This window comes from Entelurus aequoreus, linkage group LG02 (genome assembly GCF_033978785.1).
Source record: "Entelurus aequoreus isolate RoL-2023_Sb linkage group LG02, RoL_Eaeq_v1.1, whole genome shotgun sequence".
NCBI classification, from domain to species: domain Eukaryota; kingdom Metazoa; phylum Chordata; class Actinopteri; order Syngnathiformes; family Syngnathidae; genus Entelurus; species Entelurus aequoreus.
The window spans coordinates 34,060,227-34,087,523 of NC_084732.1; the positions used below are offsets into that span (position 1 = coordinate 34,060,227).

Consider the following 27,297-nt stretch of genomic DNA (forward strand, 5'->3'; position numbering starts at 1 on the left):
TTAAAACAACATTTGTAGATTTTGTCACCTTTGGCTCAAAATCCATTATATACTCACTTAACTACAAATGGAAATATGCATCTTTGCTATAAATAGGCATATTTACACAACATCCTAGGTGTTATTGTGTTTATCAATATGCATTGTCCATTTAAATAAATAAGATAACAATAAACTTAACTTTAAACAAGCTTAGGCCAGTGAGTTTACATTAAGAGAAGTTTGAGGGGGTGGAATGGACTCATGGGTTCAAAAGGTCACAATTTCCTTGCCTGTGCATGTACAGTATGTGAGGGCATTTGGTTTGCCAGTTGGAGATGTCAAAACTGTCTGGGTCCAGGGATTAGGGTGAAAGGTCAGGTCATAGCATACGTACAAGCAGCAAGCATGTTTCCGTGACCTCTGTATATGTGTGTGTGTGTATGTGTGTGCGCGTGTGTATACTATCTCAGCATGGACGGGAGGTCAGCAGATTTCTCCTACCTGGGATGTGTTTGGCCCAGCCGATGTTGACCACCAGCTCTCTGTCGGCGAGGTCGCACAGCGTGGTCAGGGCCTTAATGTCGCTGTCTGGTACCGTCGGGTCGGGCATGGCGTATATCTTTTCCGGCTCGGCCACCAGCAGGTGAGAGACAATTTTGTTATCTGCAAGGCAGCCAAAGGCAACTGACATGACCACCAGACAAGGAGAAAGACAAAGACAGAGAGAGGGTAAATATATTGTTTTCTTACATGTGTGTGGGACACAAATATAACATTTATTAATACACAATTTGATCTTAAAAGGTTCACACAGGATCATTACATGATAAAAACAACATACTGTACAGCAGGACTATTCCACTGAATTGTTTTGGGGGCCACATTTGCAGAGAGCTAAGGACCGGGGGCAGGTATTTGTATATTATGGTAAACTAGGAGGTATTTGAATTTGGTATATTTATTTATCAACATTACACCAGTGCTCCACTGTTTTTATGGACTTTTTGCAAAAAAACTAGTAAAAGAACATCCCTAAAACAGCACTCAATTGTTTTTAAGTATCTGCTGCAAAAATGGGAGTCTCGTACAACTCAATTCGCAGGCCAACAGTTGAATAGCCCAAATAATGAAAAAGGGAGGACCTACAATAGAAACTTGAGGAACACTACTGGTATAACTAAAGAAGTTGAACAAATGACCACTGCATCTGAACGAAACGAGCTACAGCAAGACCTTAGTGCATAAATCACATAATTTTTTTTAAAACAAATCCAAAAGGAGAGGACTTTAAGTGGTGCCTTGAAGAACGCCTCAGTTATGTAAATCACAAGTTGGGATCCCAGTGTTCAATGTTTGCTAGCAATGTTAAAATGTCAATGCAAATATCTGCCAATGTGTTTACAGTGGTCCAAATTCCTCTATACAAGAGGAGCACTATTGTGTTTTTACAAATTTGATGCAAAAATGAACTGAACTCCAGGGTGGTGGTGGATTTGGCCCCCGGGCCGCCAGATGAATAGCCCTGCTGTACAGGCTGCAGCATTCAAATACAATTCAATATTTCACATGCAAATGACAGTGTATAATAAAGATAACAATAACTCGGTCTTTAGTCGCAAACGTGTCTGATTAGTCATGAAATGTTCGAAAGAAACACTCCTTATTCGCTCAAGTCAATTTTATAGACAGTGGAAAATAGACTAATGAGTTAACAGCAAATAAAATTATATGAATGGAGAAAAATAAGAGAAGGAATCCAGGCTGAGCAACAGTATTATTTTATGTACTGTGGAACAATAAAGTCAGAGAGCATTTGCTTAATTGTAGCACATACGAAGAGCACAGTTGAAAAAAATTTTTTTTTAACCTGGTATTTACTCATGTACATAAAAATACATATTAATTTTACAATAAAAAAAGATTTGTTTGTGTAGAGATGCTCCCAAGTGCGTGTGATCCAGGTTGCCCAAACAATGTGGGAGGGGGAGATAATACTAAAAGCCAAACAGCTCAGCTGGTAATAGTGACATGTGGTGATGAGATCTCTATGGCCCATTAGGAACACACTGATACCCTGCTCCCAAATTAATCCGCTGACTAATCAAGCACTGGAATAACAACACAAGATGAGCAAAGACCAGAAAATAAGGAATATGAAGTATAAAACATGTTTTATAAATATCATTTTATATTCTGTTTTTATTCAACTCATGGGTGTGGGTCACAAAGGCAGCCACAGCTGTATCTGCAGGTAAATCTTATTTAACGTTTCCCTAATTAGAATCAATGAAAGACCATTTCCAAAGCCTGAGCTATTGTTCTATTCTCACACAATCAATGTGGACGCTGAGGCGCCACAGAGATAGGCCACATAGATTAAACACACAGAGATATGCAGGGATTCTATTGGATTGTGTGGGAGGGAAAACGATGGCACTTATATCAATATTTGTAAGCTTATCAGTTTTTATGGAACTTCTATAAAGGACATTTAAAAATAGTACACAGCATCACTGTCCAGTAAGAAACATTTTCCCATGTCCTCTTGTTGTTATAAGCCAGAAACCCCTAATTGTATTTCTTCTTTTTATTCAAGCTTTTTATTGGACAACAAAAACAAACCATCCATCCATCCATCTTCTTCCGCTTATCCGAGGTCGGGTCGCGGAGGCAGCAGCCTAAGCAGGGAAGCCCAGACTTTCCTCTCCCCTGCCACAAAAACAAACCCTTATATCCATTTAATAATTTTAAATAAAAGTATGTTTCTTTGTTGGAAATTAAGACTTTCTTAGACTTAGACCACTCATTGTACAAACTTTTAGATTTACAAACTAAAGACCACGTTAAAATGTGCTTTGTTGTACGAACCTTGTCTCTGTGTATGAACATTTCAACTCGCCATTTTGTGCTCGGCAGCACATCGATTGTGGGCAGGCTGATCAATCTCGGTGCTCGTGCAGTCAGCACAGCAGTGCTGTTGTTAGCTACTGTTAACAAAGTTACAGCATTGTTCTAGTTTTTTTCAGCTCATGATGAGTCCATAGAAAGCAACGGACAAGCGATGTGTGGTTTATAACATTCAGGAAGTATCTACAGCAGGGGTCCCCAAACTTTTTGACTCGGGGGCCGCATTGGGTTAAAACAATTTGGCCGGGGGCCGGGCTGTATATATATATATATATATATATATATATATATATATATATATATATATATATATATATATATATATATATATATATATATATATATATATATATATATATATATATATATATATATATATATATATATATATATATATATATATATATATATATATATATATATATATATATATATATGATATATATATATATATATATATATATATATATATATATATAAGATATATATAGCGCACTTTCCGCGTGCGCGATGATGTCACGTTATCGATGAGAAAATGCATTTTTAGACAATATGATTTGCCTGAGCGGCTAGGAGACACCGTGAGTAGCAAGCGGTACAAAGTGGATAAGAAAAGACAGAAAAAAAATAAATAAATACATTTTATTTTTTAATTTTTTATACGTGGGACTTATCGTGGGCCTGATTTTGGACGCTGGCGGGCCGGATCCGGCCCGCGGGCCGTAGTTTGGGGACCTCTGATCTACAGCATTGTCGACACTACCTTCCCCCACTCTCTCTCTCTTTCCGCTGCATGCAAAGAAGATTAACCGACAAGGTAAAGTGGACTTTATTTTATTTTTTCATTTCGGATGGTTGTCGAAATCTGGCTGTTAAAGTTAAGGAGTTTTGTGATTTCAAACTGTGAGTGCACTACAGGATGAGTAACTGTGTGTGTCTGTGTTGGTGTGTATGTGTATGTGTGTGTGTGTGTTTGTGTTGGCAGGGTGGCTACATATGAAAATTGTAGTTCAGCTTTCTGTTGTTTTGACATTGTTATTAAATACAAAGTTGATATATCACCCCTTTATTATTTTTGTTTGATATACAGTACTGTATAGCACTTTATAATGTGTTCAAATTGTATACATTTTTACTGAAATATGATGAGGTGGCGACTTGTTCAGGGTGTACCCTACCTTCCGCCCGAATGCAGCTGAGATAGGCTCCAGCAACCCCCCGCGACCCCGAAAGGGACAAGCGGTAGAAAATGGATGGATGGATGGACTTTTGTCGACGCTGAAACCCATTATTTATGTTTACATTGTTTCAGAAATTTGCTCTAATGTAAAAAAGTATTCTATTTACGAACCCTGTTCAAGAACCAATTAAGTTTGGAAATTGAGGTTTCACTCTATGACCATTAAAGCGTAATTATAGTAGCTTAGATTTAACCACAAATGGCCAAACTTTGCCTCCATGCTCCAGCTACAAAATATAGGGAAAAGTTAAAAGCTCCACAATTTAAAATCAACTGTCCTTTTAATAAAGGTGGCTCCATTTTGAAGTGATTGAATAAACCTTGGAAGAACATTGAAGTACGTAAATCATCGTAGTTGGCTAAAGACCTTCATTACAGAACAAAACAACCCCAACTTTTTGTTCAGATTTTGCCCCTTTTTAGTTGTTTAAATAAAAGTTAGTATTTGAGTGGTGTTTTAATAAATTAAAATAATAAATAATGCTGGCTAACTTTTAAATAGTTTTAATGTTATTGTATTTTATGGTTTTCATTTTCTTGCGAGCAATGCATTGGACTACAAAAATATATGTTTTTTTTTGGTATTTCTAGAGTAAAATTGGTCATTGGGTCAGTGGAATCTTTCTAAAACCGAGTTTGTGTGTGGGTGTGCATAACCAGTAGCCACAATTGCCTTATCCAATCATTTCCATGATTAGTAGTAGCAGAAGTGGTCCTGAGCTGTCATGCAGCCATTCAGCATATTGGACTAAGTCAGAATATGCTCCGGCTTTAAGCAAAATGGGCTTTAGGGAGCAAGCTGCTAAATACTCTCAATCTGCACTGGAAGTATGCATGTGCGCGTGCATGTGTGTGTGTGTGTAACAAGACAGTTAGCTAGAGAGCTAACTCTAGTTTGATGTGGTTGCCAGATTGGATTTAATCCGGATTAAAGTTCTGGCTGGCCCCTCCCACCCTACCTCCTCCTTCTCCTCTTCTTCTCCATCAGAACATTTGTGTTCACCTCAGTTCTTTCACTCTTACTGCCTCTGTGCTCTCGTTCATTTTCCAATCATCAGCTTTTGGCTGAGACTGGATTTGACAGTAGAGCTAAATGAACATCTTTAGTGTAAAATACGACACGTATAAAATGTTATGACCCTAAACTGGTAGCAGTAGAAACGGGGAGATAAACTAGGTTCCAAACAGATGGGCTCCCCGCCACCCTGCTTCCATTTATGTGTGTTGCTGTTTTTAGGGTCCAACTGTTGTCGTCTACGTGAACCCTGCCTGCACACGGTGATGCAATATCGGCGAGGAAATAGTTGTCTCATGCATGAAAGGAATTGTTTGATTCTCTACACTTCAAGAGTGAATGTACTTGTGTGCTCTTACATGGCTTCTTGGCGGGCAGAGCCAGCTGGGGGTTCAGGTAAGGACTGTTGTCGGCGTCTATCCGGCGTTTATACTTCTGCCTTCCACCGCGAACCCTGTCCAGACGAACACCTGGAAACAATGCAGAGACAAATTCTCAACCTTCAGAGTCTAAATGATTCATTTTGTCAGATGAACTTTGTTTATAGGTCCCATATTTTTGCAAAAGTCACTATTTAATGATGTGTGTCCAGAGTCTGTCCATGAGCACAAACGTGAGACAAATCTATCATTTGTTTGCTTGTTACATGTTGCTCTAGTTTAAAAACAAGTGGTGCTCAAACAGCCATAAAGGAAAAAACCTCCTTCCTCAAGTACATGATACTGCAATGCATTATTTCATGGAGGACAGTTTTATAAAACAAAGTATAAACAAAAAAATAGGCTTCCCTACACATCTTGAAATAAAGTCCAGCGCTCTGGCATCAATCCGCCAATCAGCTATAGACATGGGAGATGTCAGTTTGATCGTTTTTATTTTTCTACTGTGAATAAGATAACCTAGCATGATGTCACTGTTAAAATGTAATGTAATGTTAGGATTATAGCTCACATAGCATTGATGGTGGTAATCTACATTTTAAGACACAGTTGCACAGAAGCATGGCTGCCGATTTGCACCTAAGGCCCCTGCGACCACCACCAAAAATTCATTACCATTCATACATCAGTGTGAGCGGCACTTTGAGCAAAGTGGGTGAAGTGTCTTTCCCAAGGACACAACGGCCATGACTAGGATATTGGAAGCTGGACTCGAACTTTGTTGTTAGTTGCTAGCTCGGCCGCTCAACCATCTGAGCCACGGCGTCCTATAAATGGGATGGTTACTGAATTCAAAACTTTTATAAGCACCAATCAATTTCTGTCAGTACTAACTTGCAGACTAAGCACCGGCTCAAACACCTGGCGAGTAAACAATCATTGAAGCAGCACTCAGAGTGGACTCAGCCAAACTGCCTCAAGACAATGTTGCAAATTCCAATGCCAACAAAGCAAGTATGCCAGATATAGAAACGCTCAAACGTAAATTAAGGCTCCATCTTCGAAAATGCGCTAACTCAGTACTAACTTACATTGGATATGCCATGTACATGCTACTGATTAGCATTAGCAATTTTACATAGTGATTTTAACATTTCTAAATTTCATCATAAACTCAAAAGACACATGTTACAATCAAACAGCAAGTGTGTGGTAAGTACAATATTTGCAGTATAAAGACTTTGTAGGACGCAACATGAGACTAGACTCGCACTTCCTAGCTAGGCCACACACTATAGTCTAAACACTAGAGGTATCGATTTCCAGGTACCAGAAATTGGGACTATATCGGTGCAAATGTGAAAGGTACCCATCCCTAATAGTATGTGATATGTAGTATTTAAAGTTAAAGTTAAAGTTAAAGTACCAATGATTGTCACACGCACACTAGGTGTGGTGAAATTTGTCCTCTGCATTTGACACATCACCCTTGTTCACCCCCTGGGAGGTGAGGGGAGCAGTGGGCAGCAGCGGTGGCCGTGCCCGGGAATCATTTTTGGTGATTTAACCCCTAATTCCAACCCTTGATGCTGAGTGCCAAGCAGGGAGGTAATGGGTCCCATTTGTATAGTCTTTGGTATGACTCGGCCGGGGTTTGAACTCACAACCTTTATTGTGTTGGACAAGTGTTACAGTACATCTATGTAAAAAAGTGGTTAAAGTCCACAATAGTACTTACTGGAGTAACGCACAGTTGGAAAGAAGCATGGATAAATACGGTTCATTACCATTAAAGCTAATGTATAACAATAGTAATCAAATTTGCTTTTTATTTTCTTGATAACAAATAAATAGTATATAAATCCAGATAAATAAGCAAATTCAACACATCTTTTTTGTATAAGGCCTCACTCCCCTATTCTGTACCTATAGGACCGATTGCTTTCGCTCCCTTTCTTTTTTTCTCTTTCTCTGTGTCACCTTAATAATTGACACAAAGGAGCCTTAATTTGATTAGGCTTGTCTCTCAGGGTATTGGATGTTACCGTGGTTACCACTTAAAGATGGATAAGGAAGACATAGGTGTTATGTACCCTGGAGAATAAGAAGAACCTGAGAAAGAAGTTGATTTAAAACAATAACAAAGGATTAGGATTATAATAATATTCAGGGAACCTTGTAGATCTTATTTTAGTTCATTTTGAAATGATACTAATGAGGTACAAAGCACTGGAGAATGAGTACGACCATGATGACTAACGTAACCATTTTAAAAGTATTTTCACACACACACACACACGCACGCACGCACGCACTCACGCACTCACACACACACACACACACACACACACACACACACACACACACACACACACACACACACACACACACACACACACACACACACACACACACACACACACACACACACACACACACACACACACACGTTTGTTTAATTAAGACATACTGTTTATGTATGTGTATGTGCAAAACAAAAGTAAAGAGCCAGTGTGAAAAGGCATTTTAAGGATAATCCAGTGAAGATTACTTTCTTAGCCCAACAAACACAACTAATCTGGAAGAGCTACACTTGGTATCTTGCAGACACAAACACAGACACACGCACACACATGCACACACACGCACACACGCAAGCACACCACACTCAAAAAATCATGTTGAGCAGCGACACACTATAAACTTTGAAGCAGAAAACAGAAACATCTAACTCGCCAACTTTTCTTCTTGAATTTAGTAGAAATTTGTCAAAAAAGTGACACATAACATTTTACATAAAGAAAGAAAAATCATGACATTTTTAGGCTAAAAGGTTTTGCCACAAAAATGCCATAATTCACTCAGAGATAAGAGAGAAAAAACAGTTTTAATGTTTGAATATTAGCTAGTATTTCCTTACAAAAATTACAGTAAGTCATATTTTATATATTATTATTTTTAATATTTTTTGGTTAGTTAAGTAGAAAATTAATATTAGAGTACATTTTAAATTTTTTGTTGTTGTTGTTGAAACCACTAAAAATGATTACCTTAAATGTTTTCAATTGATACAAATCCACAAAGAATAAAAAAAAAGGTAATTGAATAAATGAAATGAAATGAAATATGATGTTGTTTTCTTTCGGCTATTACATCAGGGGTCACCACAGCCAGCCAGTCACGCGATTTGTTTGGCATAGTTTGTTTTTTTTATGCCGGATGGCCTCCTGACACAGCACTCCCGTTTTACCAGCGGGAATCAAACCTGCATGAAAGGCAGCTGTATATACCATTACACCACCAATTCAAGTGCAATATGATGCAAAAATAATTCATACATGTAAAATGCTTAAAACTGCAGTCAATAAATAAATACTTTAAATGCATTTATGTAAGGACTGTTTGTCAATGTGTACAGTATATAATATATATTTATACACACATATATATATATATATATATATATATATATATATATATATATATATATATACATACAGAAATACACACACATATATATATATATACACACATATATATATATATATATATATATATATATATATATATATATATATATATATATATATATATATATATATATATATATATATATATATATATATATATATATATATATATATATATATATATATGTGTGCGTGTGCGTGAAACAAGCAGACAGAAGGGCTGACAGTTTAGCTAAGGGTGGGGGGGGGGCAGTGTCAGCAAACGGTCAAGAAATGCGGTCAAGAAAGCAGGAGGTAAACAAAAAAAAACATTCTGTTTGACCTACACCACAATTTAAAGCCTTTTTCCCACACCAACTGAGTGGAATATGTCCAATTCCCCACCTCCCTCCTTTCTAACTTAAAAGAGCCGACAGTCAATTCATAAAGAGCACTCTCTAACTACCTCATCTATTTTCCACCAAATTAACTCTCCCTCGGCGCTGATTAATGATCAAATCTAAATGAATCAAATTAAAAATTTAAAATTATATTTGCAAAGCATACAAAAAAAGGGACAGGAGGAGGTGAGACAAGAGGAAGTGTTTTTAGCTCACCTCTAACAAATGAGCCTTCAAATCATAAAGAATGGCGTACAGTACAGGGAAGGGGAGAGAACATGTGAGCTGAAAGGAAAATAAATGAGCTTATGGGAGAGAAAGGGAATAGAAGGGGAATAAATGTTGTTAAAAGCTGATGAAGAAGCTTGTAGAGACAATTAGGATGGAAGAAATAAAACCAGATATTGGAACAAAAGTAGGAAGAGGAAGTTGAATGTGTTGGACGGTACACCAAGTCTGTTTACAGTATATTCTGGGTTTAGTGATTTACTAATGCTAAATGACTTTTCCCTTAGGTAGTCAGAGTTGTTCTTCCTATCACTTACATCCACCAGTAGGGATATCTATCGTGTACATTTGAACCGATACCAGTACCAAACCAGTACTTTAAAAACAGTGCAGGTGCTGAAACGGTGGAAAACGTGCACATCTTTGTAAAAAACAACAATGCCTTTTTTGGAAATGGAATTTTGCGACTTTCAAGTTAAACAGTAATTTAAGTACTTGACTTATATATAAATCAAATGATAACTAAGTTCAAAAATAAGAAATACAGCCCACAACAAATTGTCATTGCAGCAATAGCTGGGTTGCAATCATGTGAACGAGAGGCACATCCAGGCACTACAGGGTCTAGGTGTTGGTCTACAGTCCCATTAGGCTACTGTATATTTGCCTAAATCAGTGCAGATTTGGACATATTTTGAAAGGTTAAAGGTTAAACCATTTATCATCACCAAGACGTTACTGCTACCCAGTGTTGGGACTAACGCGTTACTTTATAATGTAACGCCGTTAGTTTCGGCGGTAACTAGTAATCTAACGCGTTATTTTTTATATTACTACATGATGCGTTACAGCATTATTTTACGTTATTGTTTATGTAGTATCGGCTAGAAACAGAAGATCTGAGTGTGTTTTATTGCAGCGCTGCGGTGTCGTCCTTCTGAATCTCTTGTGTCACAAGGAGGAGGCGCTGTGTGTGTGTCTGGGTGTGGGGAGGGAGGAGGGGAGGGGTGTGTGCGCAGCAGCATTCGTGAGGGAGGGGCGGAGACAAAGAGAGCAAGAGAGTTATGATAAACACGCATGCGTCGCCAGGCTCAGCTTTTTATCGATAGATTTATCAGATTTAATTTTTTATTATCTATAGCAGCGGTGTCAAAAGTGTGCCCCGGAGGCCATTTGCGGCCCACAGCTAATGTTTTAAAGGCCCACAGCACATTCTAAAAATACTATTAAAATAAACAAAAACATAACAAAAGTGTAATGTTATTATGAATTATTGACCTATCCAAGGTTCCGATTACTTCACATCAAATATTCCACTTTGAAAAATATTTTTGGTGGAAGATTTTGCATATTTTGTGTGTTTGCCATTAAAAACATAGTTTTGTTTGACAAAAAAGGGTGGAAAACAAACAAACAAAAAAAGAACATAAAAAAAAAAAAAAAATTTAAATGAGGGATAGATCTGAAGTTGATGTAGACTCCAGAGATCTAAGTGTTAAATATAAAATGTATGTATGCCCTGGCACACCATTATCATAATTTCATGACCGAAGCAAAACACTTTTTACACTTTTATACTGAAATAAATACACCTACAACTTATTAAACAAAAACATAGAAAAAACTAAGTTCAGATGCATGAAGGAAAGAAGAAAGTGAATGAATGTTTAGAGCTGAATACATTTACATATGTATACACATTTGTTTTCTTTTTTTATAATTTTTTCCTTAATGAATGAAGTAATGTTTATGACAACCTTTTTCCAAAACACAATATAGAATGTGAGATATAACAGGATAATGCATATGTTTATCTTTTTTATTCAAAACGCTTACAAAAAAGTGGGGCCCCAAAAATGTACTGTGGGACCCCATTTTTATGACTTGATGGGTCCCTGGGACCCCATTTTGAAAATTCCTAGCGTCAACACTGCTGTCAACAGAGGAGAAAAAATGCTGTATTTAAATAAATATAATATTTATAAAGCAAGTTCGAGTGTCATTGGCAAATTTTCACCTAGTCCCGGCCTTGGCGTGCTGCCCGCCTTGGCACGCATATATGTGTCCCCTTTTTGGGATTTCAGAATATGGTCAGCCTAGATATTATCACTACTTTTCTTTTGTCGAGCACAAAGAAAATAACATTTTAGTTGTAACTGTAAGTTGTGTCAATTCAAATCTGCTGAAACAGCTACAAAAGCAACATGCTTCGACGAAGCTAGTAAAGAGAGACACACTTCACCTCCTAAGCAACAGTGGCTGGATTTTAACGAGGCACTGCTGGCAAGGACAACATTGATAGAGCCATTGCAGCATATGTGCTAGAAGACATGCAGGCTATTTATACAGTGGAGTCACCCGCTTTTAGGAAGCTAATTAGCATGATACCGGCGTCAAACAGCAAATGGCACGAAATTTTTTTCCAAGCTTCTGGACACAGAGTACATAAACATGGAAAGCAAGTTAAAGAAGACACTCCAAACTCTGCCTCTGCTCATCATTCAGCACTGAAGGTATACACACTCTGTCAATTCTCTTATATACTCTTTCATTCCAGACTTCTAGAGTGTTTGATTATCACATCACTCTAAATGTATAGACTATAAAGTTCACAAACATTAAGAGGGATCCTAGTGGGCCAGGCCAATCTTTCCTTATCTCTAAACTAAAACTGGGGAAATGCGTAGAGTGTTTTGGGCTTCAGACATGATTTTATTTCAGAATTCCTTGAGAGAAAAAACGCCTGGTTAGGCTTTGTGTATGTAAAGTTAAAGTTAAAGTGCTTCCTTGGTTTACAGTTATGTTGCTATTATGCTGTTTTTGACTTATGTATATTATGTTGCAGCTATTTAAAATAGATTTTTCAATTTGTTCTGGCCTGAAATAATTTGGCCCTTTGAAACATATCTTTGTCTTTGTGTGGTGTATGTTTAGTGATGCAAATGCATGTCAAGTTGATCAACAGAGGCTAAAAGGGCATTAATGGGAGCTTTAAAAAAGAAGAAAAAAAGAAGTAACTAAATAGTTACTTTTCACAGTAACACATTACTTTTTGGTGTAAGTAACTGACTTGGTAATTGAGTTACTTTTGAAATAAAGTAATTAGTAACTGTAACTAGTTACTGGTTTTCAGTAATTAACCCAACACTGCTGCTACCTCACTTCATTTGACACTTACGGTATATGGAGAGGAAAAGATTAGAAGCACATCATGTCTTTACATCTGAGGGGTCCACAAACTACAAACGTAAGAATTGATCAGTGAAACACAAAGTTGGACTTATTCGTGCATCGCTAAGGAACATATTTGATTGACATAATGAGTGCCGTGCTGCTGTGATCGTGACGCTAATGAGAAAAAAGATACGTTTGTTCGCAGTTCGGTTCCTGTTACAAATATTATTCTGTCTCCTACAATTCATGTCTGCATGGTTATGGTGTGAAGTTCATATTTTGTCTCATTATTTAGCTATTGATGTCCCTATTGTTCAGCAATGTTTGCTAGCGAGATCAAGATTCAGTATATGCTGTTGAGTCTACGAGATATTTTATTAATACTATTAAGGATATTAATTGATGCTAACAAATAGCACCACAGACGCTATAATGTGGTCATCCGTGTCAAATAAAGCACTTGGCTTTCTTGCACAACAACATAAGGTTTTAGTTTCTGTTATGAAAATGGACAATGAAAATACGGTGGATTGGACCAACAATCACAATATTTATTACTAGCACTTAACATGACGTTAGTTTATTTGCACAAGCAGGTCTTCGTAGTTATATTTAGGCATAGCAACCACAAAAGAACAAAAACTAATGCGTTCTTTTGTCCTTTTCTTATGTTTAATCCTGCTACCAAACACTACTAATAGAGTAGAGAATAAACTTGATTGCATCACAGAAAGTTTCTCAAACAAATCAAATGTTCAAACCAACATTTTACAAAGCGATCGCTGCAGACACAAGCGGTCCGATTGATGATGAAAGTGATATTCTTAAGAATCATTTCCTTCCACACACTTTCGTTTTTTTCCCTGACTGTATTACCTTTATGAACAACTTATTTTGGGACTCTATGAAAGCTCTCTCCTACTTTATCTCTCCATTTGAACGGCTGGAACACCCAACAACAGAACATCAATAAGGACTTTTCTGCTCAAACTCTCCACTCACTCTCACTTGGTTTAATGCTACGCTCAAGCTGCTTGACTATCGTGTGAATTACGCCGCAAAGAAGAGAAACGGATATGACATCATATGCAACCCAGCTATACAGATCTTGTCGATACTCAAAATTCTGGGGTTCCTGAAGGTAACCTCACTCTCCGTAAGCTAACTCACTGTAACTGTCAATAGTGCATACTGAGGACGTGGCCTGTTGCTAGCGGTGTTACGAGGGCTGCTGTTGGTGTGTTAAGGTCGGCAATGATCAGACTGTGTGCTTCTTTTAGGATGCAACATTACTTACACGATGTTACATGTACAATCTCATCGCCAAACACTTTTTCCAGGTGGCTGAGTGTTAATCGATTTAGTACCAACATTAGGTGTGTGTTTTTTTTCGGTGTGGTTACTCCTGTTTACATTGGCATTGGTGCCATTATCGACCCTGGTTTCAGTGGCCATCTCTATATACCAGTGGCGTGGAGAGATGTAGACGTGTCACAGACATGCTGGACAAACAAAGTCGTCGTTTTATATTTTGGCAGTCTCTTGTGTTTGTGTCAAAACAATACATTTCAGTGATGGATATATTTAATGTTGAAAATAATGGGAGAGAGAGAAGATTTCTGACTGATTAGCGTGTTCTGACCTTTTACATGAATGTTCCTTGAGAAAAGTACAATGACAAAATTGCTAGATCAGTCATAGAAAAACTAATGAGAAAAAGGAGAGGATTTATTTCAATGAGCTGGTGACTTTAGAGAAGGAGCAGGGGTGGAAGGCAAATAGAAAGGGTTAAGGAGTGACAAAAAGCCAAGTGAGAATGTGCGAAAATGTGTGAGAGTGACAGTTGAAGTGAGAAAAAACACAGAAAAAACAGAAGCTTAAAAAATAAAAGATTTGCCCATTCTGCAAGCAAGTTTTATTAAAGGGACAGTTTTTCCTGCTGAGGACGTTGAAGCGGACACCATTTGCATTTCCTTTATTGCTGCTATAGTTTGACTTCAGTAAAGGACTGCTTGAATTAAAAGATAAAAATAAAGAGCTGATATTGAGGAGCTGAAAGGAAAATGTGTGTGTGCGCGTGTGTATGTGTGGTGTCATGCAGGGACTTTTTCCATTTATTTATTGTTTTTTTTCCTTCTAAAAATCAGAGCAAATATGAGCAGCCGTGCCTGAGGCGGCGGGCAGGTGGCTGTGGTCACTCTTGTGTGAACACGTGTGAATGTGTGTGTGTGTGTGAGGGTGTGAGTGTGAGATGAATGGTAGTTGTGTGATTTTAAAGATCTTCATTCATGAAGTACATTCATTTAGTACGCTTTTATTTCAAAGACATACTGTACTAGTGTACATCAGGGGTATTCTACTACATTCCCCGTACATCACTCGTTCTTCTGTGTAAGGATGGGTACCTTATACATTTGAAACGATAAGGTACCTGTGTTCATGCGGTAACATACTAATTGTTTAATAATACAAGGCTCAATTTTTTAAATATAACATTTATCATTGAGCTGATAATGATAACTGTGCAGTCAAATTGTTATATTTTGTTTTCTTACACTTCTGAGTCTCAGCCAGTTAGAGATCCCCGCAATGTATGAAAGTGCATGACACAGTAAATCCGGTAAGTTCCTCCTAAAACATCTGGTCTTACTCGCAAGCATTAGCTTATAGCTAGAGAGGAACATTGGTTGTTTTTCCAACTGCGGTAAAGAAGAAAGTTAATGTGAAGGACATTGGGGAGAAGAAGAAGTGGATGATATTCATTGAATTAAAGAAAGAAATCATCAAAACCATGACAGAGCGTAAAGCTAGCTAACTTGGTGACGCATAGAGTTGATAGTCTGCACCATACTGAAGCAGAATGAGTCTAATTCCAGCCAATAATGTCTAAATAATATCTTAACGGCAGACATTTATTCACAAAAATATGGATGAGCTGCTGATGGTGTGTTTGACGGAGAAGCAACTGGAAGGAGATACCGTTGAAGGCCGCTCTCCGAGGTAAGTGCTGTACATTATTATTACTTAACTTGAGTTTTACTTTATTCGGACAAACAACACAATTAAAACAAAAACAAGCAATTCATATATGATCACAATTTCAATTGAGTCTGAATAAGAGCAGGAAAAAGCAGAAGCTTTTCCAGTCCTACACTCATTTAAACTGAATTTATAATTACCACAATGAACTCACTCATTACCCCCTCCCCTTCATTCTGTAGGCGATATAAACAATCTTGTCTTAATTTCTTAAACACTCCATATTTCATAAAACTACTGTAGTTGCTAGTTGTACATTTTATTCCACTGTTTTTTATACACTATTTATCATATATTTGTTTTTCTTTTTAATCGGCGTGTAACATGTTAAAATGAATTTCAATAGTATGACGTTGATTTGAGTGTTTTGAGCTGGGAGCTTCGTCACAGAACCAATTAAACTTGTAACTTGAGGTACTACTGTAGTACTGCAGTGTTTCCCACACATTCATTTATTTGTGGCGGCCCGCCACGAAAGAATTATGTCCGCCACAAATAGATTTTTTTTTTTTTTTTTTTTTTTGTCCTGTCCAGCTTCTCAGGCAAATCATATAGTTGATGTAGATGCCCATATCGGCTGTTCAGATTTACTTTACAAAAGAGAAGTGTAGGATACTTCTCTTGTTGCCTTATTTGTATTTGACTTTATTAAATGTATTTATATTACAAACACAACATGTGTATATAACAAAGGGTGCAAAGTCTGCAGGCAGTTGAAAACACATGGTTAAGTGTAGGGAGTAAAACTAATGGCAGTCTAAAGTTCCAGATTTTTGGAGCTCTTTGTTCAGTGGATCAGATGTTTGATGAAGCTCTGTGTCTATCTACCACCACTACTGTTTTCTGTTTATTTGTTACTGACTGTGGCAGGACACCTCTGCCTCTGTTTCACTTTATGTTGCTGGTAAATAATATGGTTGTAGTAGTAGGCTAAAGTTAAATTATTTAGTATGCACTAATTAAAGGGGCAGAGCTTTAAGAGACATATTAGCTTTTATATTTTATAAGATATATTTTTTGTAAGAACCACAATTAATAAATATATTTCAGTGAATAACTTATTGTTCAAATCTGTATATAAATATGTACATAAAGTGTTGTAATTATATTGTAAAATGGATGGATGGATGGATGGACGTTTAAAACAAAACTGTTATTATTAATTAGTAAGTATACATTTTTTGAGCCTTTTTAGAGAAAATCATATCATTGTAGTAAATTATGCAAATTACTCGATGATGTCATGGTGACCACGCCCATAGCCACGCCCCCACCACCACAGGTATCTTGGCAGTTTATGGGAAACACTGTACTGACATTTAATAATTTCATAGTGATGACTCAGACCGCTTGAACACATACTGTACATACAAGTGAACATTTTTAAAATCAGAATATCGTGCAAAAGTCCATTCATGTCAGCAATTCAAATTTAAATGTGAAACTGATATAAACCCATTACATGCAAAGTGAGATATGTCAAGCCTTTACTTGTTATATGATGATAATCGTGGCCTAAAGTATTTTTTTCCCTGAGATTTTCAATTTGAGGTTTTTATAAGCTGTAAGCCATGATCATCAACATTAAATAAGAAGGCTTGAACTATCTTGAGTTGCATGTTATGAGCCCATGTTTTATATTACTTTGACCTTGTGAATCTAATTGCTGGAATAAACAAGCCATGCACAATATTCAAATTCTGTGAGTTTCACCTGTAATGCTGGCTGAACTGAGTTTACTCGCAACATGCTGAACTCTTGCATGATGTCACACACAACGGCAGCTTTGCGACCTTAAAAGTGTATTTGCTCAAATTTTGAACTACTGTGCCCACATTAAACATAAGTCCAAGCAAGAACAAATATTTGAAATCAGGGTTAACAAATATTAAGTTTTGGGACTAACTACCTTAATGTCAGTTGCATTGTTCTGTGACTACATTAGTCAGACAAATGTGCTATTCTCTTGTGAACCTCCCCTCGGAGATGATATTATGGTTGGTGCTTCACCGACTTCCTGAAAAACTGATTTTCTGGAGCATATTTTGTGGCGTTCTCTGCTCTCTCTCACTTTAAGTACAACAGATCTATTCAACATTCAACTCAAGTTAGCCTAAATTTTAAAACGTATGTTTCTCTTTTTTTTTCTCAAGCGGCTTTGCCTCCCCTTAAAGTCTTCTTCCACCTCACACTTTGTGGTTTCCACTCTGTAAACCCACCTAGTGTAGGCGGGACAGAGCAGACCACTTAGGCTGAGCTCTCGTCAGTGTTATCGCTCTTTTCTGAACGGGGCTGCAACCAGATGCCACACACACACACACACACACACACGCGCGCAGACACACACACACACTTACTGGGGAGAGACTCTACAGGGCTAGATTTAGCTGCATGCTTCCCATGAGAAAGCACCAGACGCCACCAATAGTCTGGCACTTTCTATCCGTCCTCCTTTTTTTTCCCGTGGTGTGCAATACCGATGTTAGTGTTTTTTTGTTGTATTTTATCTTCTATCTATACATATTAGTGATCAATATGTAGTATTCATTACTATTTTTTTGTTTTTCATTACGCTTTACTTCTGTTACTGTACGTAAAAACCTGCACTGTAGCAATGTAATTTCCCCATTGTGGGATAAATAAAAGTGTATCCTATCCTATCCTTAATGTCCTCATCTTCTCTTGTCCCTCCACATCATCATGAACTCCCCTTTTCCTTCACTCATCTTCAATTCTCCCCATCCTCATCTTTTTGGCTATGGGCATCATTCAAGTGAGGAAACTTCATTTGTAACCTTTTAAATAGCAATCAAAGTGGAACAATCACAATTTGAACCATGAATCTAGTCAGAACCAACATATGGATGATACACACACACACAGTCACACAAACTGCTATTCCAACCAATCTCCCTCATTAGGTCTTGGGGAGCATGGCCAAAGTTGGCACAAGCTGCTGCTATGTGTGTGTGCGTGTAGGCGAGGCCATGTGCCAGGGTTTATATTAGCGGCGCGTGGTCTTGTGTTCCTGCTAGTGTACCATCTGAATCCAGCTGGCCGTTTACTACTTGATAGAGATGGAAGCTCGGACATGTTGTGTCTCTTTAAAGCAGGACGTGTGTGTGTGTGTGTGTGTCAATAAGCGCATATGCACTGTCTGCAGCCAAAATCTTTCATGTTCAATTGTGTGATGTTTGTGTTGTATTCTCATCATGACACATTATTACTTCTGATGTGAGATGACAATTTTTTTCATTTTCCAATAAATGTGCACAAATCAAACGGCTAACACAGCCTCTCCAGGTGATCCTTCAGCTGCGGTATTAGTTTCAGCATTTTACCTATTACACCACTTGCACATACACACACTACCGTTTAAGCCCCGCCCCTGTGACCTTTCGGGCTGGAGCTGACGCATCATTATGACCTCATTAAAAATGGACAGACAGTCATTGCCAGAGGGGAAGTTCTCATAATAACGTCAGGCTTTTTAATTGCCTCGCTCCAGAAATGAGCTGCTACATATTGGTGGGTGGGCGCACCCATGTTCCGTCACTCCCTGCCTTCCTTCCTCTGATTGTTTACGCCTCTTTCCGCCGCACTAAAGGGATTAATGCTTGGATTTTATTGATAAGGATCTTATTTACGAGCATTAAAATATGCAATATTCTTCATTGTATTTGTAGTAGGGCTGGGCGATATGGCAAAACAAATGATCAGGATTATTTGTCCGTATCATCCGACCTCGACTATCAGGAATTGTTTGTATTGTTTTTAACTTGCTAGTTTTAAAACATATGTAGTACCAATTTAAGAAATTTAGATTTGTACAAAATTGTATTCACATTTGGAGTAAATAAAGCAAATTAAATAAGAAAAAGCACATTACATAATATACCAATACATGCTTGAAGTTTAAATGCTTTCAATTAAAAGAAAACACACAAGATGAATGCACCAGTTATTATTTCAACATTGGAGGCCAAACTATTGCATAAAAAGCTGTCAATTTATTATAAACTAACCAAAGAAGATGTTTAAGACTCGGCATCAGAACTGGCATTAGTAGCACACAGTGTTTTTTACACAGCTTTTGGATGACAAGTAGTCATCAAATTAGCAACAAAAAAAAAACATTTCACCTGACACATAGAAGCCATTGGAGAGATTTTCGGCTCTGTATTTTGGAGTTTGTTTCGTAGGTTTTTCGCAGGTGGCTGCTTAGAGCCCCGGAGGCAGGCAGAGAGCTGTACCATGATGAGTGCAAAGTTCCCGGCTAAAGTACTGGCCACCTGGCCACCCCCGGGTTAGTGTTCGTGAAGTGCACAGTACCCATAAATATGGGTACTTCCTTTTCCTCACGATTTCAGTCACATTACATCAATTTCCGCGACTTTCCGCATTAAATAGTAGATTGCATTTTTATTGGCCATTTCCGGGATTTCGTCTACGATTCGGTTAACGTGGAAATCCTAGGGCCCTAGATACCTCCAAATCAAGACTAACATTTATCTCGATTTCCTCAGCTGCAAGTTTAGCTCCATGTTCGGTCATTGTATTCATGTCTGTGATTCTGTTTTCTTTAGCGGTACCTTTTAACTGGAAGTGGACCGGGAACAGGTGGTCTTTGATGGGCCGTTGTCATGGACATTTCTGCCATGCTTGGAATGTTCACAGCTGATCACCGTCATTGAACTGAAATTTATTTATTGATCACGATCATATAATCGCCCAGCCCTAATTCCTAGCAGAATCTTTTGGTACAAAACCTTCGGTTCGGTTCACGTTTCCAATTGGTACACATTATAGTGAGGGACCTAAGGCCACGTTCACGCTGCAGGGTCGGCTGTCCAATTTGGATTTTTTTGTCAAATGCGATCTTTTTATGTGGCAGTTCATATTACATGAAAAATTTGATTTCTAATTTCAATGCAACCAGACCTGTATGCGGACAAAACATCATGATGTCGCACGCACTGCAGTGTTTACGGAAGTAAACACTGTAGTCTGTCTCAGTCGTGGCATTTGTGGCAATTTCAAAGATTTTGTGCAATCAGAGTAAACATTTTCTGAATTGCGCATAGAAGATTAAGAAGGATGAGGAACAAGTATTTTGGCTCTGGCTGCTTTGTCTCGATATCTGCTTGAAGAGCGTGTCTGTGGGCGGGCAGTCGAGAGACAGGATTGATGAAACTTTCACGTGGGTTCCTAAAACATATTATTTTCACCTGTTTTCTGCTCCATTGTCAACTATTTATTTTCTAATCATCTATTTTGGCGAATAATTATGACGTTTATCACTTTTTGATGACGTTCAAGTCGGATGAATGCGACCAGAGCGCGGAAGCGTTCACATTGAGGATGCGTCGCATATACTGTATATCCAAGTTTTTTCCATATAAGAAGTCTGGGTCAGATACGAAAAAAATTCAGAATTGCACTGTTCACACTGACATGAAAATATCCGATACAGGCTGCATAAGGGCAAAAATAAATCTGAATTCACCTGCAGTGTGAATGAGACCTAAAAGTGTGTCTCACATCAGGCATCTAAAGTACACTGTAAACAAATGCCCACTGTTCAGCCTTTAGCTAGCAGGAGTTACCGCTAGTGATAATGCTAAAAATTGACCAGAACCTGACGACTCTTTCGTCCTTTAAAATCTTCTCTGCAGAAACACTTCAACTCCTGGTGAAATACGTAAACGGACAAGTGGATAAGACAAAAGCCTCCATTGTTAAGTAGAGAATGGCACTACACACTGGAATTATTAATGCTGCAGTTTAGATAGTTAGTGACTTTAATCTTCAAACTGTTATTGTTGCATTTTGTCTAAAAAATTTTGTTGCACTTTCCTAAAAAGAATAGCAGTAGTGTCTAAGTGTGTCTGAGTGTGGCCTGGGGGAAAATTTCCACCGAACGTTTATTTTTTATTGGCCCTCAGCATTATCTGAAAATAGTTTAATTCAATGTATTATTATTTATACACTAATTTGCATTGTCACCTATAAAGCAAAGGTTATAAAACCTATCTATGCCCATATTTAATGCACAAAAAATATCAAAGCGTAGCTCACATTTTTAAATGTTTCTGTATTTTCTGAATTAAATGTTTTATTTGAGAATTGCATCTTTTGGATAATTTATTTATTTTAAATGTTATTTTTTTAAATGTTATTTCTATTTTTTTGTCCTGTCCATCTTTTGGATAATTAAATGCCAATGGTTCATTTGTTTCGGTATTTGGCTCCCTTGCACCGAAACTGAACCATGACCAATAATACAGAGGTATGTACAGAAGAGTGAGGATGCCGTACCGTTACACCCTAGTACTGATAGATATTACAGTACTGCCAGTATGTGCCCACTCATCCAGCTCTGTATGCCAAGCAGACTAAACATTGTCTTTGTAAAGGAAGAACTGTTGATACAGCTCTGGGATTGCAGGTGTACTTAATGTTGTGACGTTTGCAGAAGATGGCTGCAGTTTTACAGCAAGAACTATAAGTAAAATATAGCATCTAAGGTAGAAAAAAAGCAAAGATTAAGGGATACATTTAGCTTCTTGAAATGGCCATCCATCTTTTCTCATTTGTATTAAAACATAAAAAAGCTACCTTTCCAAATGACCCTGATTCATATGTAGAGTGTGTATTCAATTCCCAGCCTCCAATACAAATGAGGTGGCTGTGGTGTGTCAGGTTGATGTATACTGTATGTATGCCTGTAATGTATGTGCGGCAACTAAAGGCAGATATTTTTGTTCTGCTCTTCGGTATCTCATCCCGCTACTGTAAGACGAAAGCTGCGATAATCGGTTATTGTAAACCTTTCTCGTCGTTGAATTGCACAAATGGTAATACTACGCATCAAGAGAATGGCGAGACAAGTGGAAGCTGCCAATAACACACACACTTACGTGTCTATTGGCGCGTACAAGTAGACATGGGTGGGAGGTCACGGCGGGAGATGAAACGTGGCTTCTGCCGATGTCAGATCGACTCGGAGAACAAACAGAAGCAGCTTGAAAAAAGTGTGGAGGAACTACGGAAAGGATGAGTTTGCATTTGCCAGGCAAGGGAATATTTTGTTGCACTCTTGGGAAAACAATCAAGCTTTTTCTGCCAAAGTGACTTGTTTTCAAAGGGTTTGTTGTGTGATATGCCAAACAAATTCATTGGTACACATGCTCAATCCAATGAGTCGTATTTAATTAGACAAAAAGACGGTGTCAGTGATGCGTTCTTTTAAAATGATGCTTTAGTTTAATTACAAGTGCTTTATATCATACTGAGAGCGGTGGTTTTCACTATTCGCCCATAGCTGGGGTTATTTACCCATAGCTGGGACAGGGGTTGACTGGGCACCAGGGCATGTCCACACACCGGTGGGCCTGCATGCCCCGTCTCTGGGGCCCCCTGCTGCTCCGAGATCCCGTACAACTTAGCCTGGAACCGCGAGGTTCCAGTTACCGTGTGTGGCCACGAGGAGGCATGTACGAGTCTTGACAATGGAGAGGCTATGTACCGGCTGAGGAGGCTTATGCACTCGGCTCCTCTTTTCGCCCTCTGAGACAGAGGGCTAGCCGGCGGCACTAGCTGAAAGCAGTGAGTATCAGGCAGAAGCAGCATGCAGCATAGCAAGCAAAAGCGGCATGCAGCATGCACTAACTACAGGTACTACTACTCCAAGGCTACTGCACTAGACGCATCACATCGCCCTGTGCGATGTTTTCTGCACACACACCAGGCGGAAGATGGCGGCAGCGGAATGCACCACAACGGCTGGGAAGGCGGATGAAGGCTGCAGCAAAGACGGGTCCCCAGTCGTCTTGGTCTCCATGCCACTGGACCCTGGCCCGCTCAATGCCAAGGACTGTGTGGTGGCTGACCGTGCACCAGTCTCCCCACATTAAAAGATTCCACGCACAGGCGTCCTCCCTACGGAGGACAGTCATACTCGTTTCGAGTGACCGCCGACGACGACGACTGAGAGCGGTTTCTAATGTTTTGACCCTCTCATGTAGTTAAATGAGGTCACGAAAATATTAGAAACAGCAGTGTACACGCCAATGATACATAATATTACATAAATGATCCCACTAACGCGTCTATTCAATTAACAGTTTGTGTATGTGTCGTCAAGAACAAATGTTTTAAAAAAAAGTCATTAAGCGCTGTGGCTGTAGGCAACCTATTAATGAACTGTCGATTCTTATTCAGTCAAGATGTCTGAAGCTGCATCATGAATGGGTAGCAACCAGCAGATTCCATTTCCACTTTCTCATGCACCCCAGATTACAGTGCAACCTTGGTATGCCCGACTTTTCGACTAAAACTTTTTTTTCCCCATAAAACATTTTAAAATCCATTGTAAGTGTTAATTTACGAGTTAGAATTCATTTAAAAAAAAAAACAAACTACATATGGGTGCTTGTTTCACATAAGGATCGTGAATGATTGACAAAATTTCAGACCCAGAGGGACCCATATCACAGTAAAAAAACAACACAACAACCACAAAAATAGAGCAAATAAAATCAATATGTCTGCAAAAAATTAAATAATAATTTATAATGACATACTATGTATAATAAATATAATATCTATATATAATTGTTTATAATAATATAATCACAAATATGATATAATTATTATAATTGCTTATAATTGTAAAAAGCAAAACATTTCTTTGGCACTTTTTAAGTTGTTAATGGCATTCTTGTTCTTACTTGTAGTATTTTATTTGTTTTTTATTGATTCCATTGTAATTGTTTTTATTGTGGTTTATTTTGATTATTTTCTTATCTACATTTCTTTTACCAATCAATCTACCAACCAACATTTTTATCCCTCAAATGTATTTTAATGTAGTTGTTTTTTTACATGTATCTCGTTGTCTTTGTTAATTTCTGTCTTTTATTCATTATTCTGTACAGCACTGGGTATTTTTAAGGTGCTATACAGATAAAGTTGGATTTGATTGGATTATTTTCTCTAAAATGTGTTGACATCTATATTATTTCTTACGGGATAAATTGCTTCAGTTTGCATCGAGCTCGGCCTTTCGCTTGAAATGAACGTCTTCGTCTGGCTATGATTAGATGATTCACAGCTATGTGGATACTAATCAAACACATTGTTACATGCAGCTCATATACTGCAAGTCACGGGCTGGTGCAGGTGTACCTAATAAAGTGTCTGGTGAGCGTGACACTCTCCAGCAGTGGGATGTAGAGGTTAGTGGATGGATGAAGTGGTCCAATAAGAGTGAGTGGGAAGATGAAAAAGACAAGAATGGATGGCAAAAAGCCACAATCCCTGACCACAGCGAGTAAAAGTGTGTGCGGGTGGGGAGGGCGTGGACCAGGTCTCCCATCAATTACAACCTTGACCCTCCTTCTCCCTCCTCTGCTTTCTCTCACACACACTTTCTACTTCATTCGGACACCCTGCCCCCGCCCTGCACCCCCACCTTGCCTTTCTCATCCTCCCCCTCGGCCCCTCTCCTCAGCTTCTATAAATCAATCTCCTCTCCCGAGCCTCCTCTGTACCGTTATTCCTGTTTCTTAGACTTTCTCTATCGTCCTCCTTCCATGGCAGAAAGTGCGGTGGGAGTGGAAAGGTCAGAGGTGAGAAGACCAACGGCAGAGAGAGAGAGAAAGGTGGAGGTACCAGGGGAGTGTGGACATGACAAATGGAATGTATTTAATCAAAGTGGTGCTATGGCAGTAATAACTGTTTTTCTTTTCAGGCAGTTGGAGTAAAAACGATCCAATTGGCACATGGCAACATTATGACATACATATGTAGTGTGTACGCTTGTGTGTGTGGACTTCAAGCCAAGCAATACAACAAGGATTCAAATCTATTGTGTTACATGCAGCATTTTTTATGATAAGTAATTCATTGGACTGTTTCCCAAAGAAATTACCGTAATTTCCGGACTATAAGCCGCACCTGACTATAAGCCGCACCAGCTAAATTTAGGGGAAAATACAGATTGCTCCATATATAAGCCGCACCCGACTATAAGCCGCAGGGTTTTGATGTGTAATTACCGTAGTATATAGGGGTTCCTGCTACCACGGAGGGGATTGTCGGGACAGAGATGACTTTTTGGGAACGCAAAGCGTCCCATTTATTAACAATAAATCTTTCAATCATTCAATCAAACTTTCACGTCTTTGACATGGCGAACAGCATTCGTGCAGAGTACAAATAATACAATGGTGCAAAGTAATACAAAGTGCTCGCCTGTACGTTATCAAAATAACCAGCCTACCGGTATATGAAAAGTCAGTCTTTAATCATTGTGTCATCGTCTTCCTCCTGCGTACTAAAACCACCGAAATCGTCTTCGTCTGTGTCGGAGAAGAACAGGCCGTAAATAAGCCGCACCGTTGTATAAGCCGCAGGGACCAGAACGAGGGGAAAAAGTAGCGGCTTATAGTCCGGAAATTACGGTAGTAGATTTCATAAAAAGAATGCAGATGAATTAGTCGTATAAACAAAAATTTTAGGTTGCTTATTGTATTTTCTCTAAATGATGAATTCATTTCAATAAAAAAATCTGATATGCTAATAATGGTAAATGCTTAAGTTTCAACTAGGGCTGTCGAACGATTACAACTTTTAATCACAAATAATCGCAGTTTGTTCATAGTTAAATTGAAATTAAGCACGATTAATCGCAGATGAACATAATTTTTCAGCATTAATAAGTGTACCTTAGACAGACATTTTTTAACATTTTTTAAGTTTTTATTGACATGAGTGGAAAATTAGTTTGCTTTAATTTAAATGTTTTTTAAACAGCATGCTTTTTTTTAAACATCTCAACACAAAAAGGATAAAAAAAACACGCTTTTAATGAGAATTTTAAAAATATATATTTACCTGCAGTCTTGCCAGATTTTGTATTTTGTCGGAATACAGAATTTGTATTCCCGCTGCAGAAGCACTTGCATTCAGAGGAGCTACACCTATTTAGATACCATATTCACACATTAATAACACAAAATGTGGATTGTTACGATCATTCTTTGATTGTAAAAGATGTTTGGTGATGTAATCTGTGATATTTCTACCTAAATAAATGCTTCTGATATTCTGTACATTGCATGTTGTGCAAGTTAATCATATTTGTTTTGCTGCATGACAATGTGTTAACCATCTGGATTTATTAATAATGAGTGATATTCAGCCTGATAAACATTCTGTAATTGAGGTAAATCAATCAGACTATTTTATAAAATAATATAGAGTACACTTTATTACAATCTGCCATAAAATGTCCCCCTCTACAGTATATTTGTTGATTGATGTACTAACACTTATATAGGTAGACATTTCACAGATTAGAATAAAACATCTTTGACAATCAAAGTATGATCGTAATGAATTACATTTTCAATTTTCTTACTGTAGCGGATGTGACGTGTAGCAGTTTTATCCTGAAGCCGGAAGTTTGTGATTGGTT

At 38.1% G+C, this 27,297-nt stretch overlaps 1 protein-coding gene across 5 annotated transcripts in view; it reads right to left on the reverse strand.

The window, feature by feature from the left end:
- esrrga (estrogen-related receptor gamma a) overlaps positions 1-27,297 on the reverse strand; it is a 145,017-nt gene that overhangs the window by 60,606 nt on the left and 57,114 nt on the right. For 3 of the 5 annotated variants that reach the window (XM_062025754.1, XM_062025746.1, XM_062025775.1), the window contains exons 6-7: positions 5,504-5,614; positions 484-666 (exon numbers count right to left, since the gene is read on the reverse strand). In XM_062025754.1, coding sequence (XP_061881738.1) covers positions 484-666; positions 5,504-5,614 — 294 coding nt within the window. The remainder of the gene's footprint in view (positions 1-483; positions 667-5,503; positions 5,615-27,297) is intronic. The other 2 variants (XM_062025766.1, XM_062025758.1) reach the window with 1 other exon arrangement.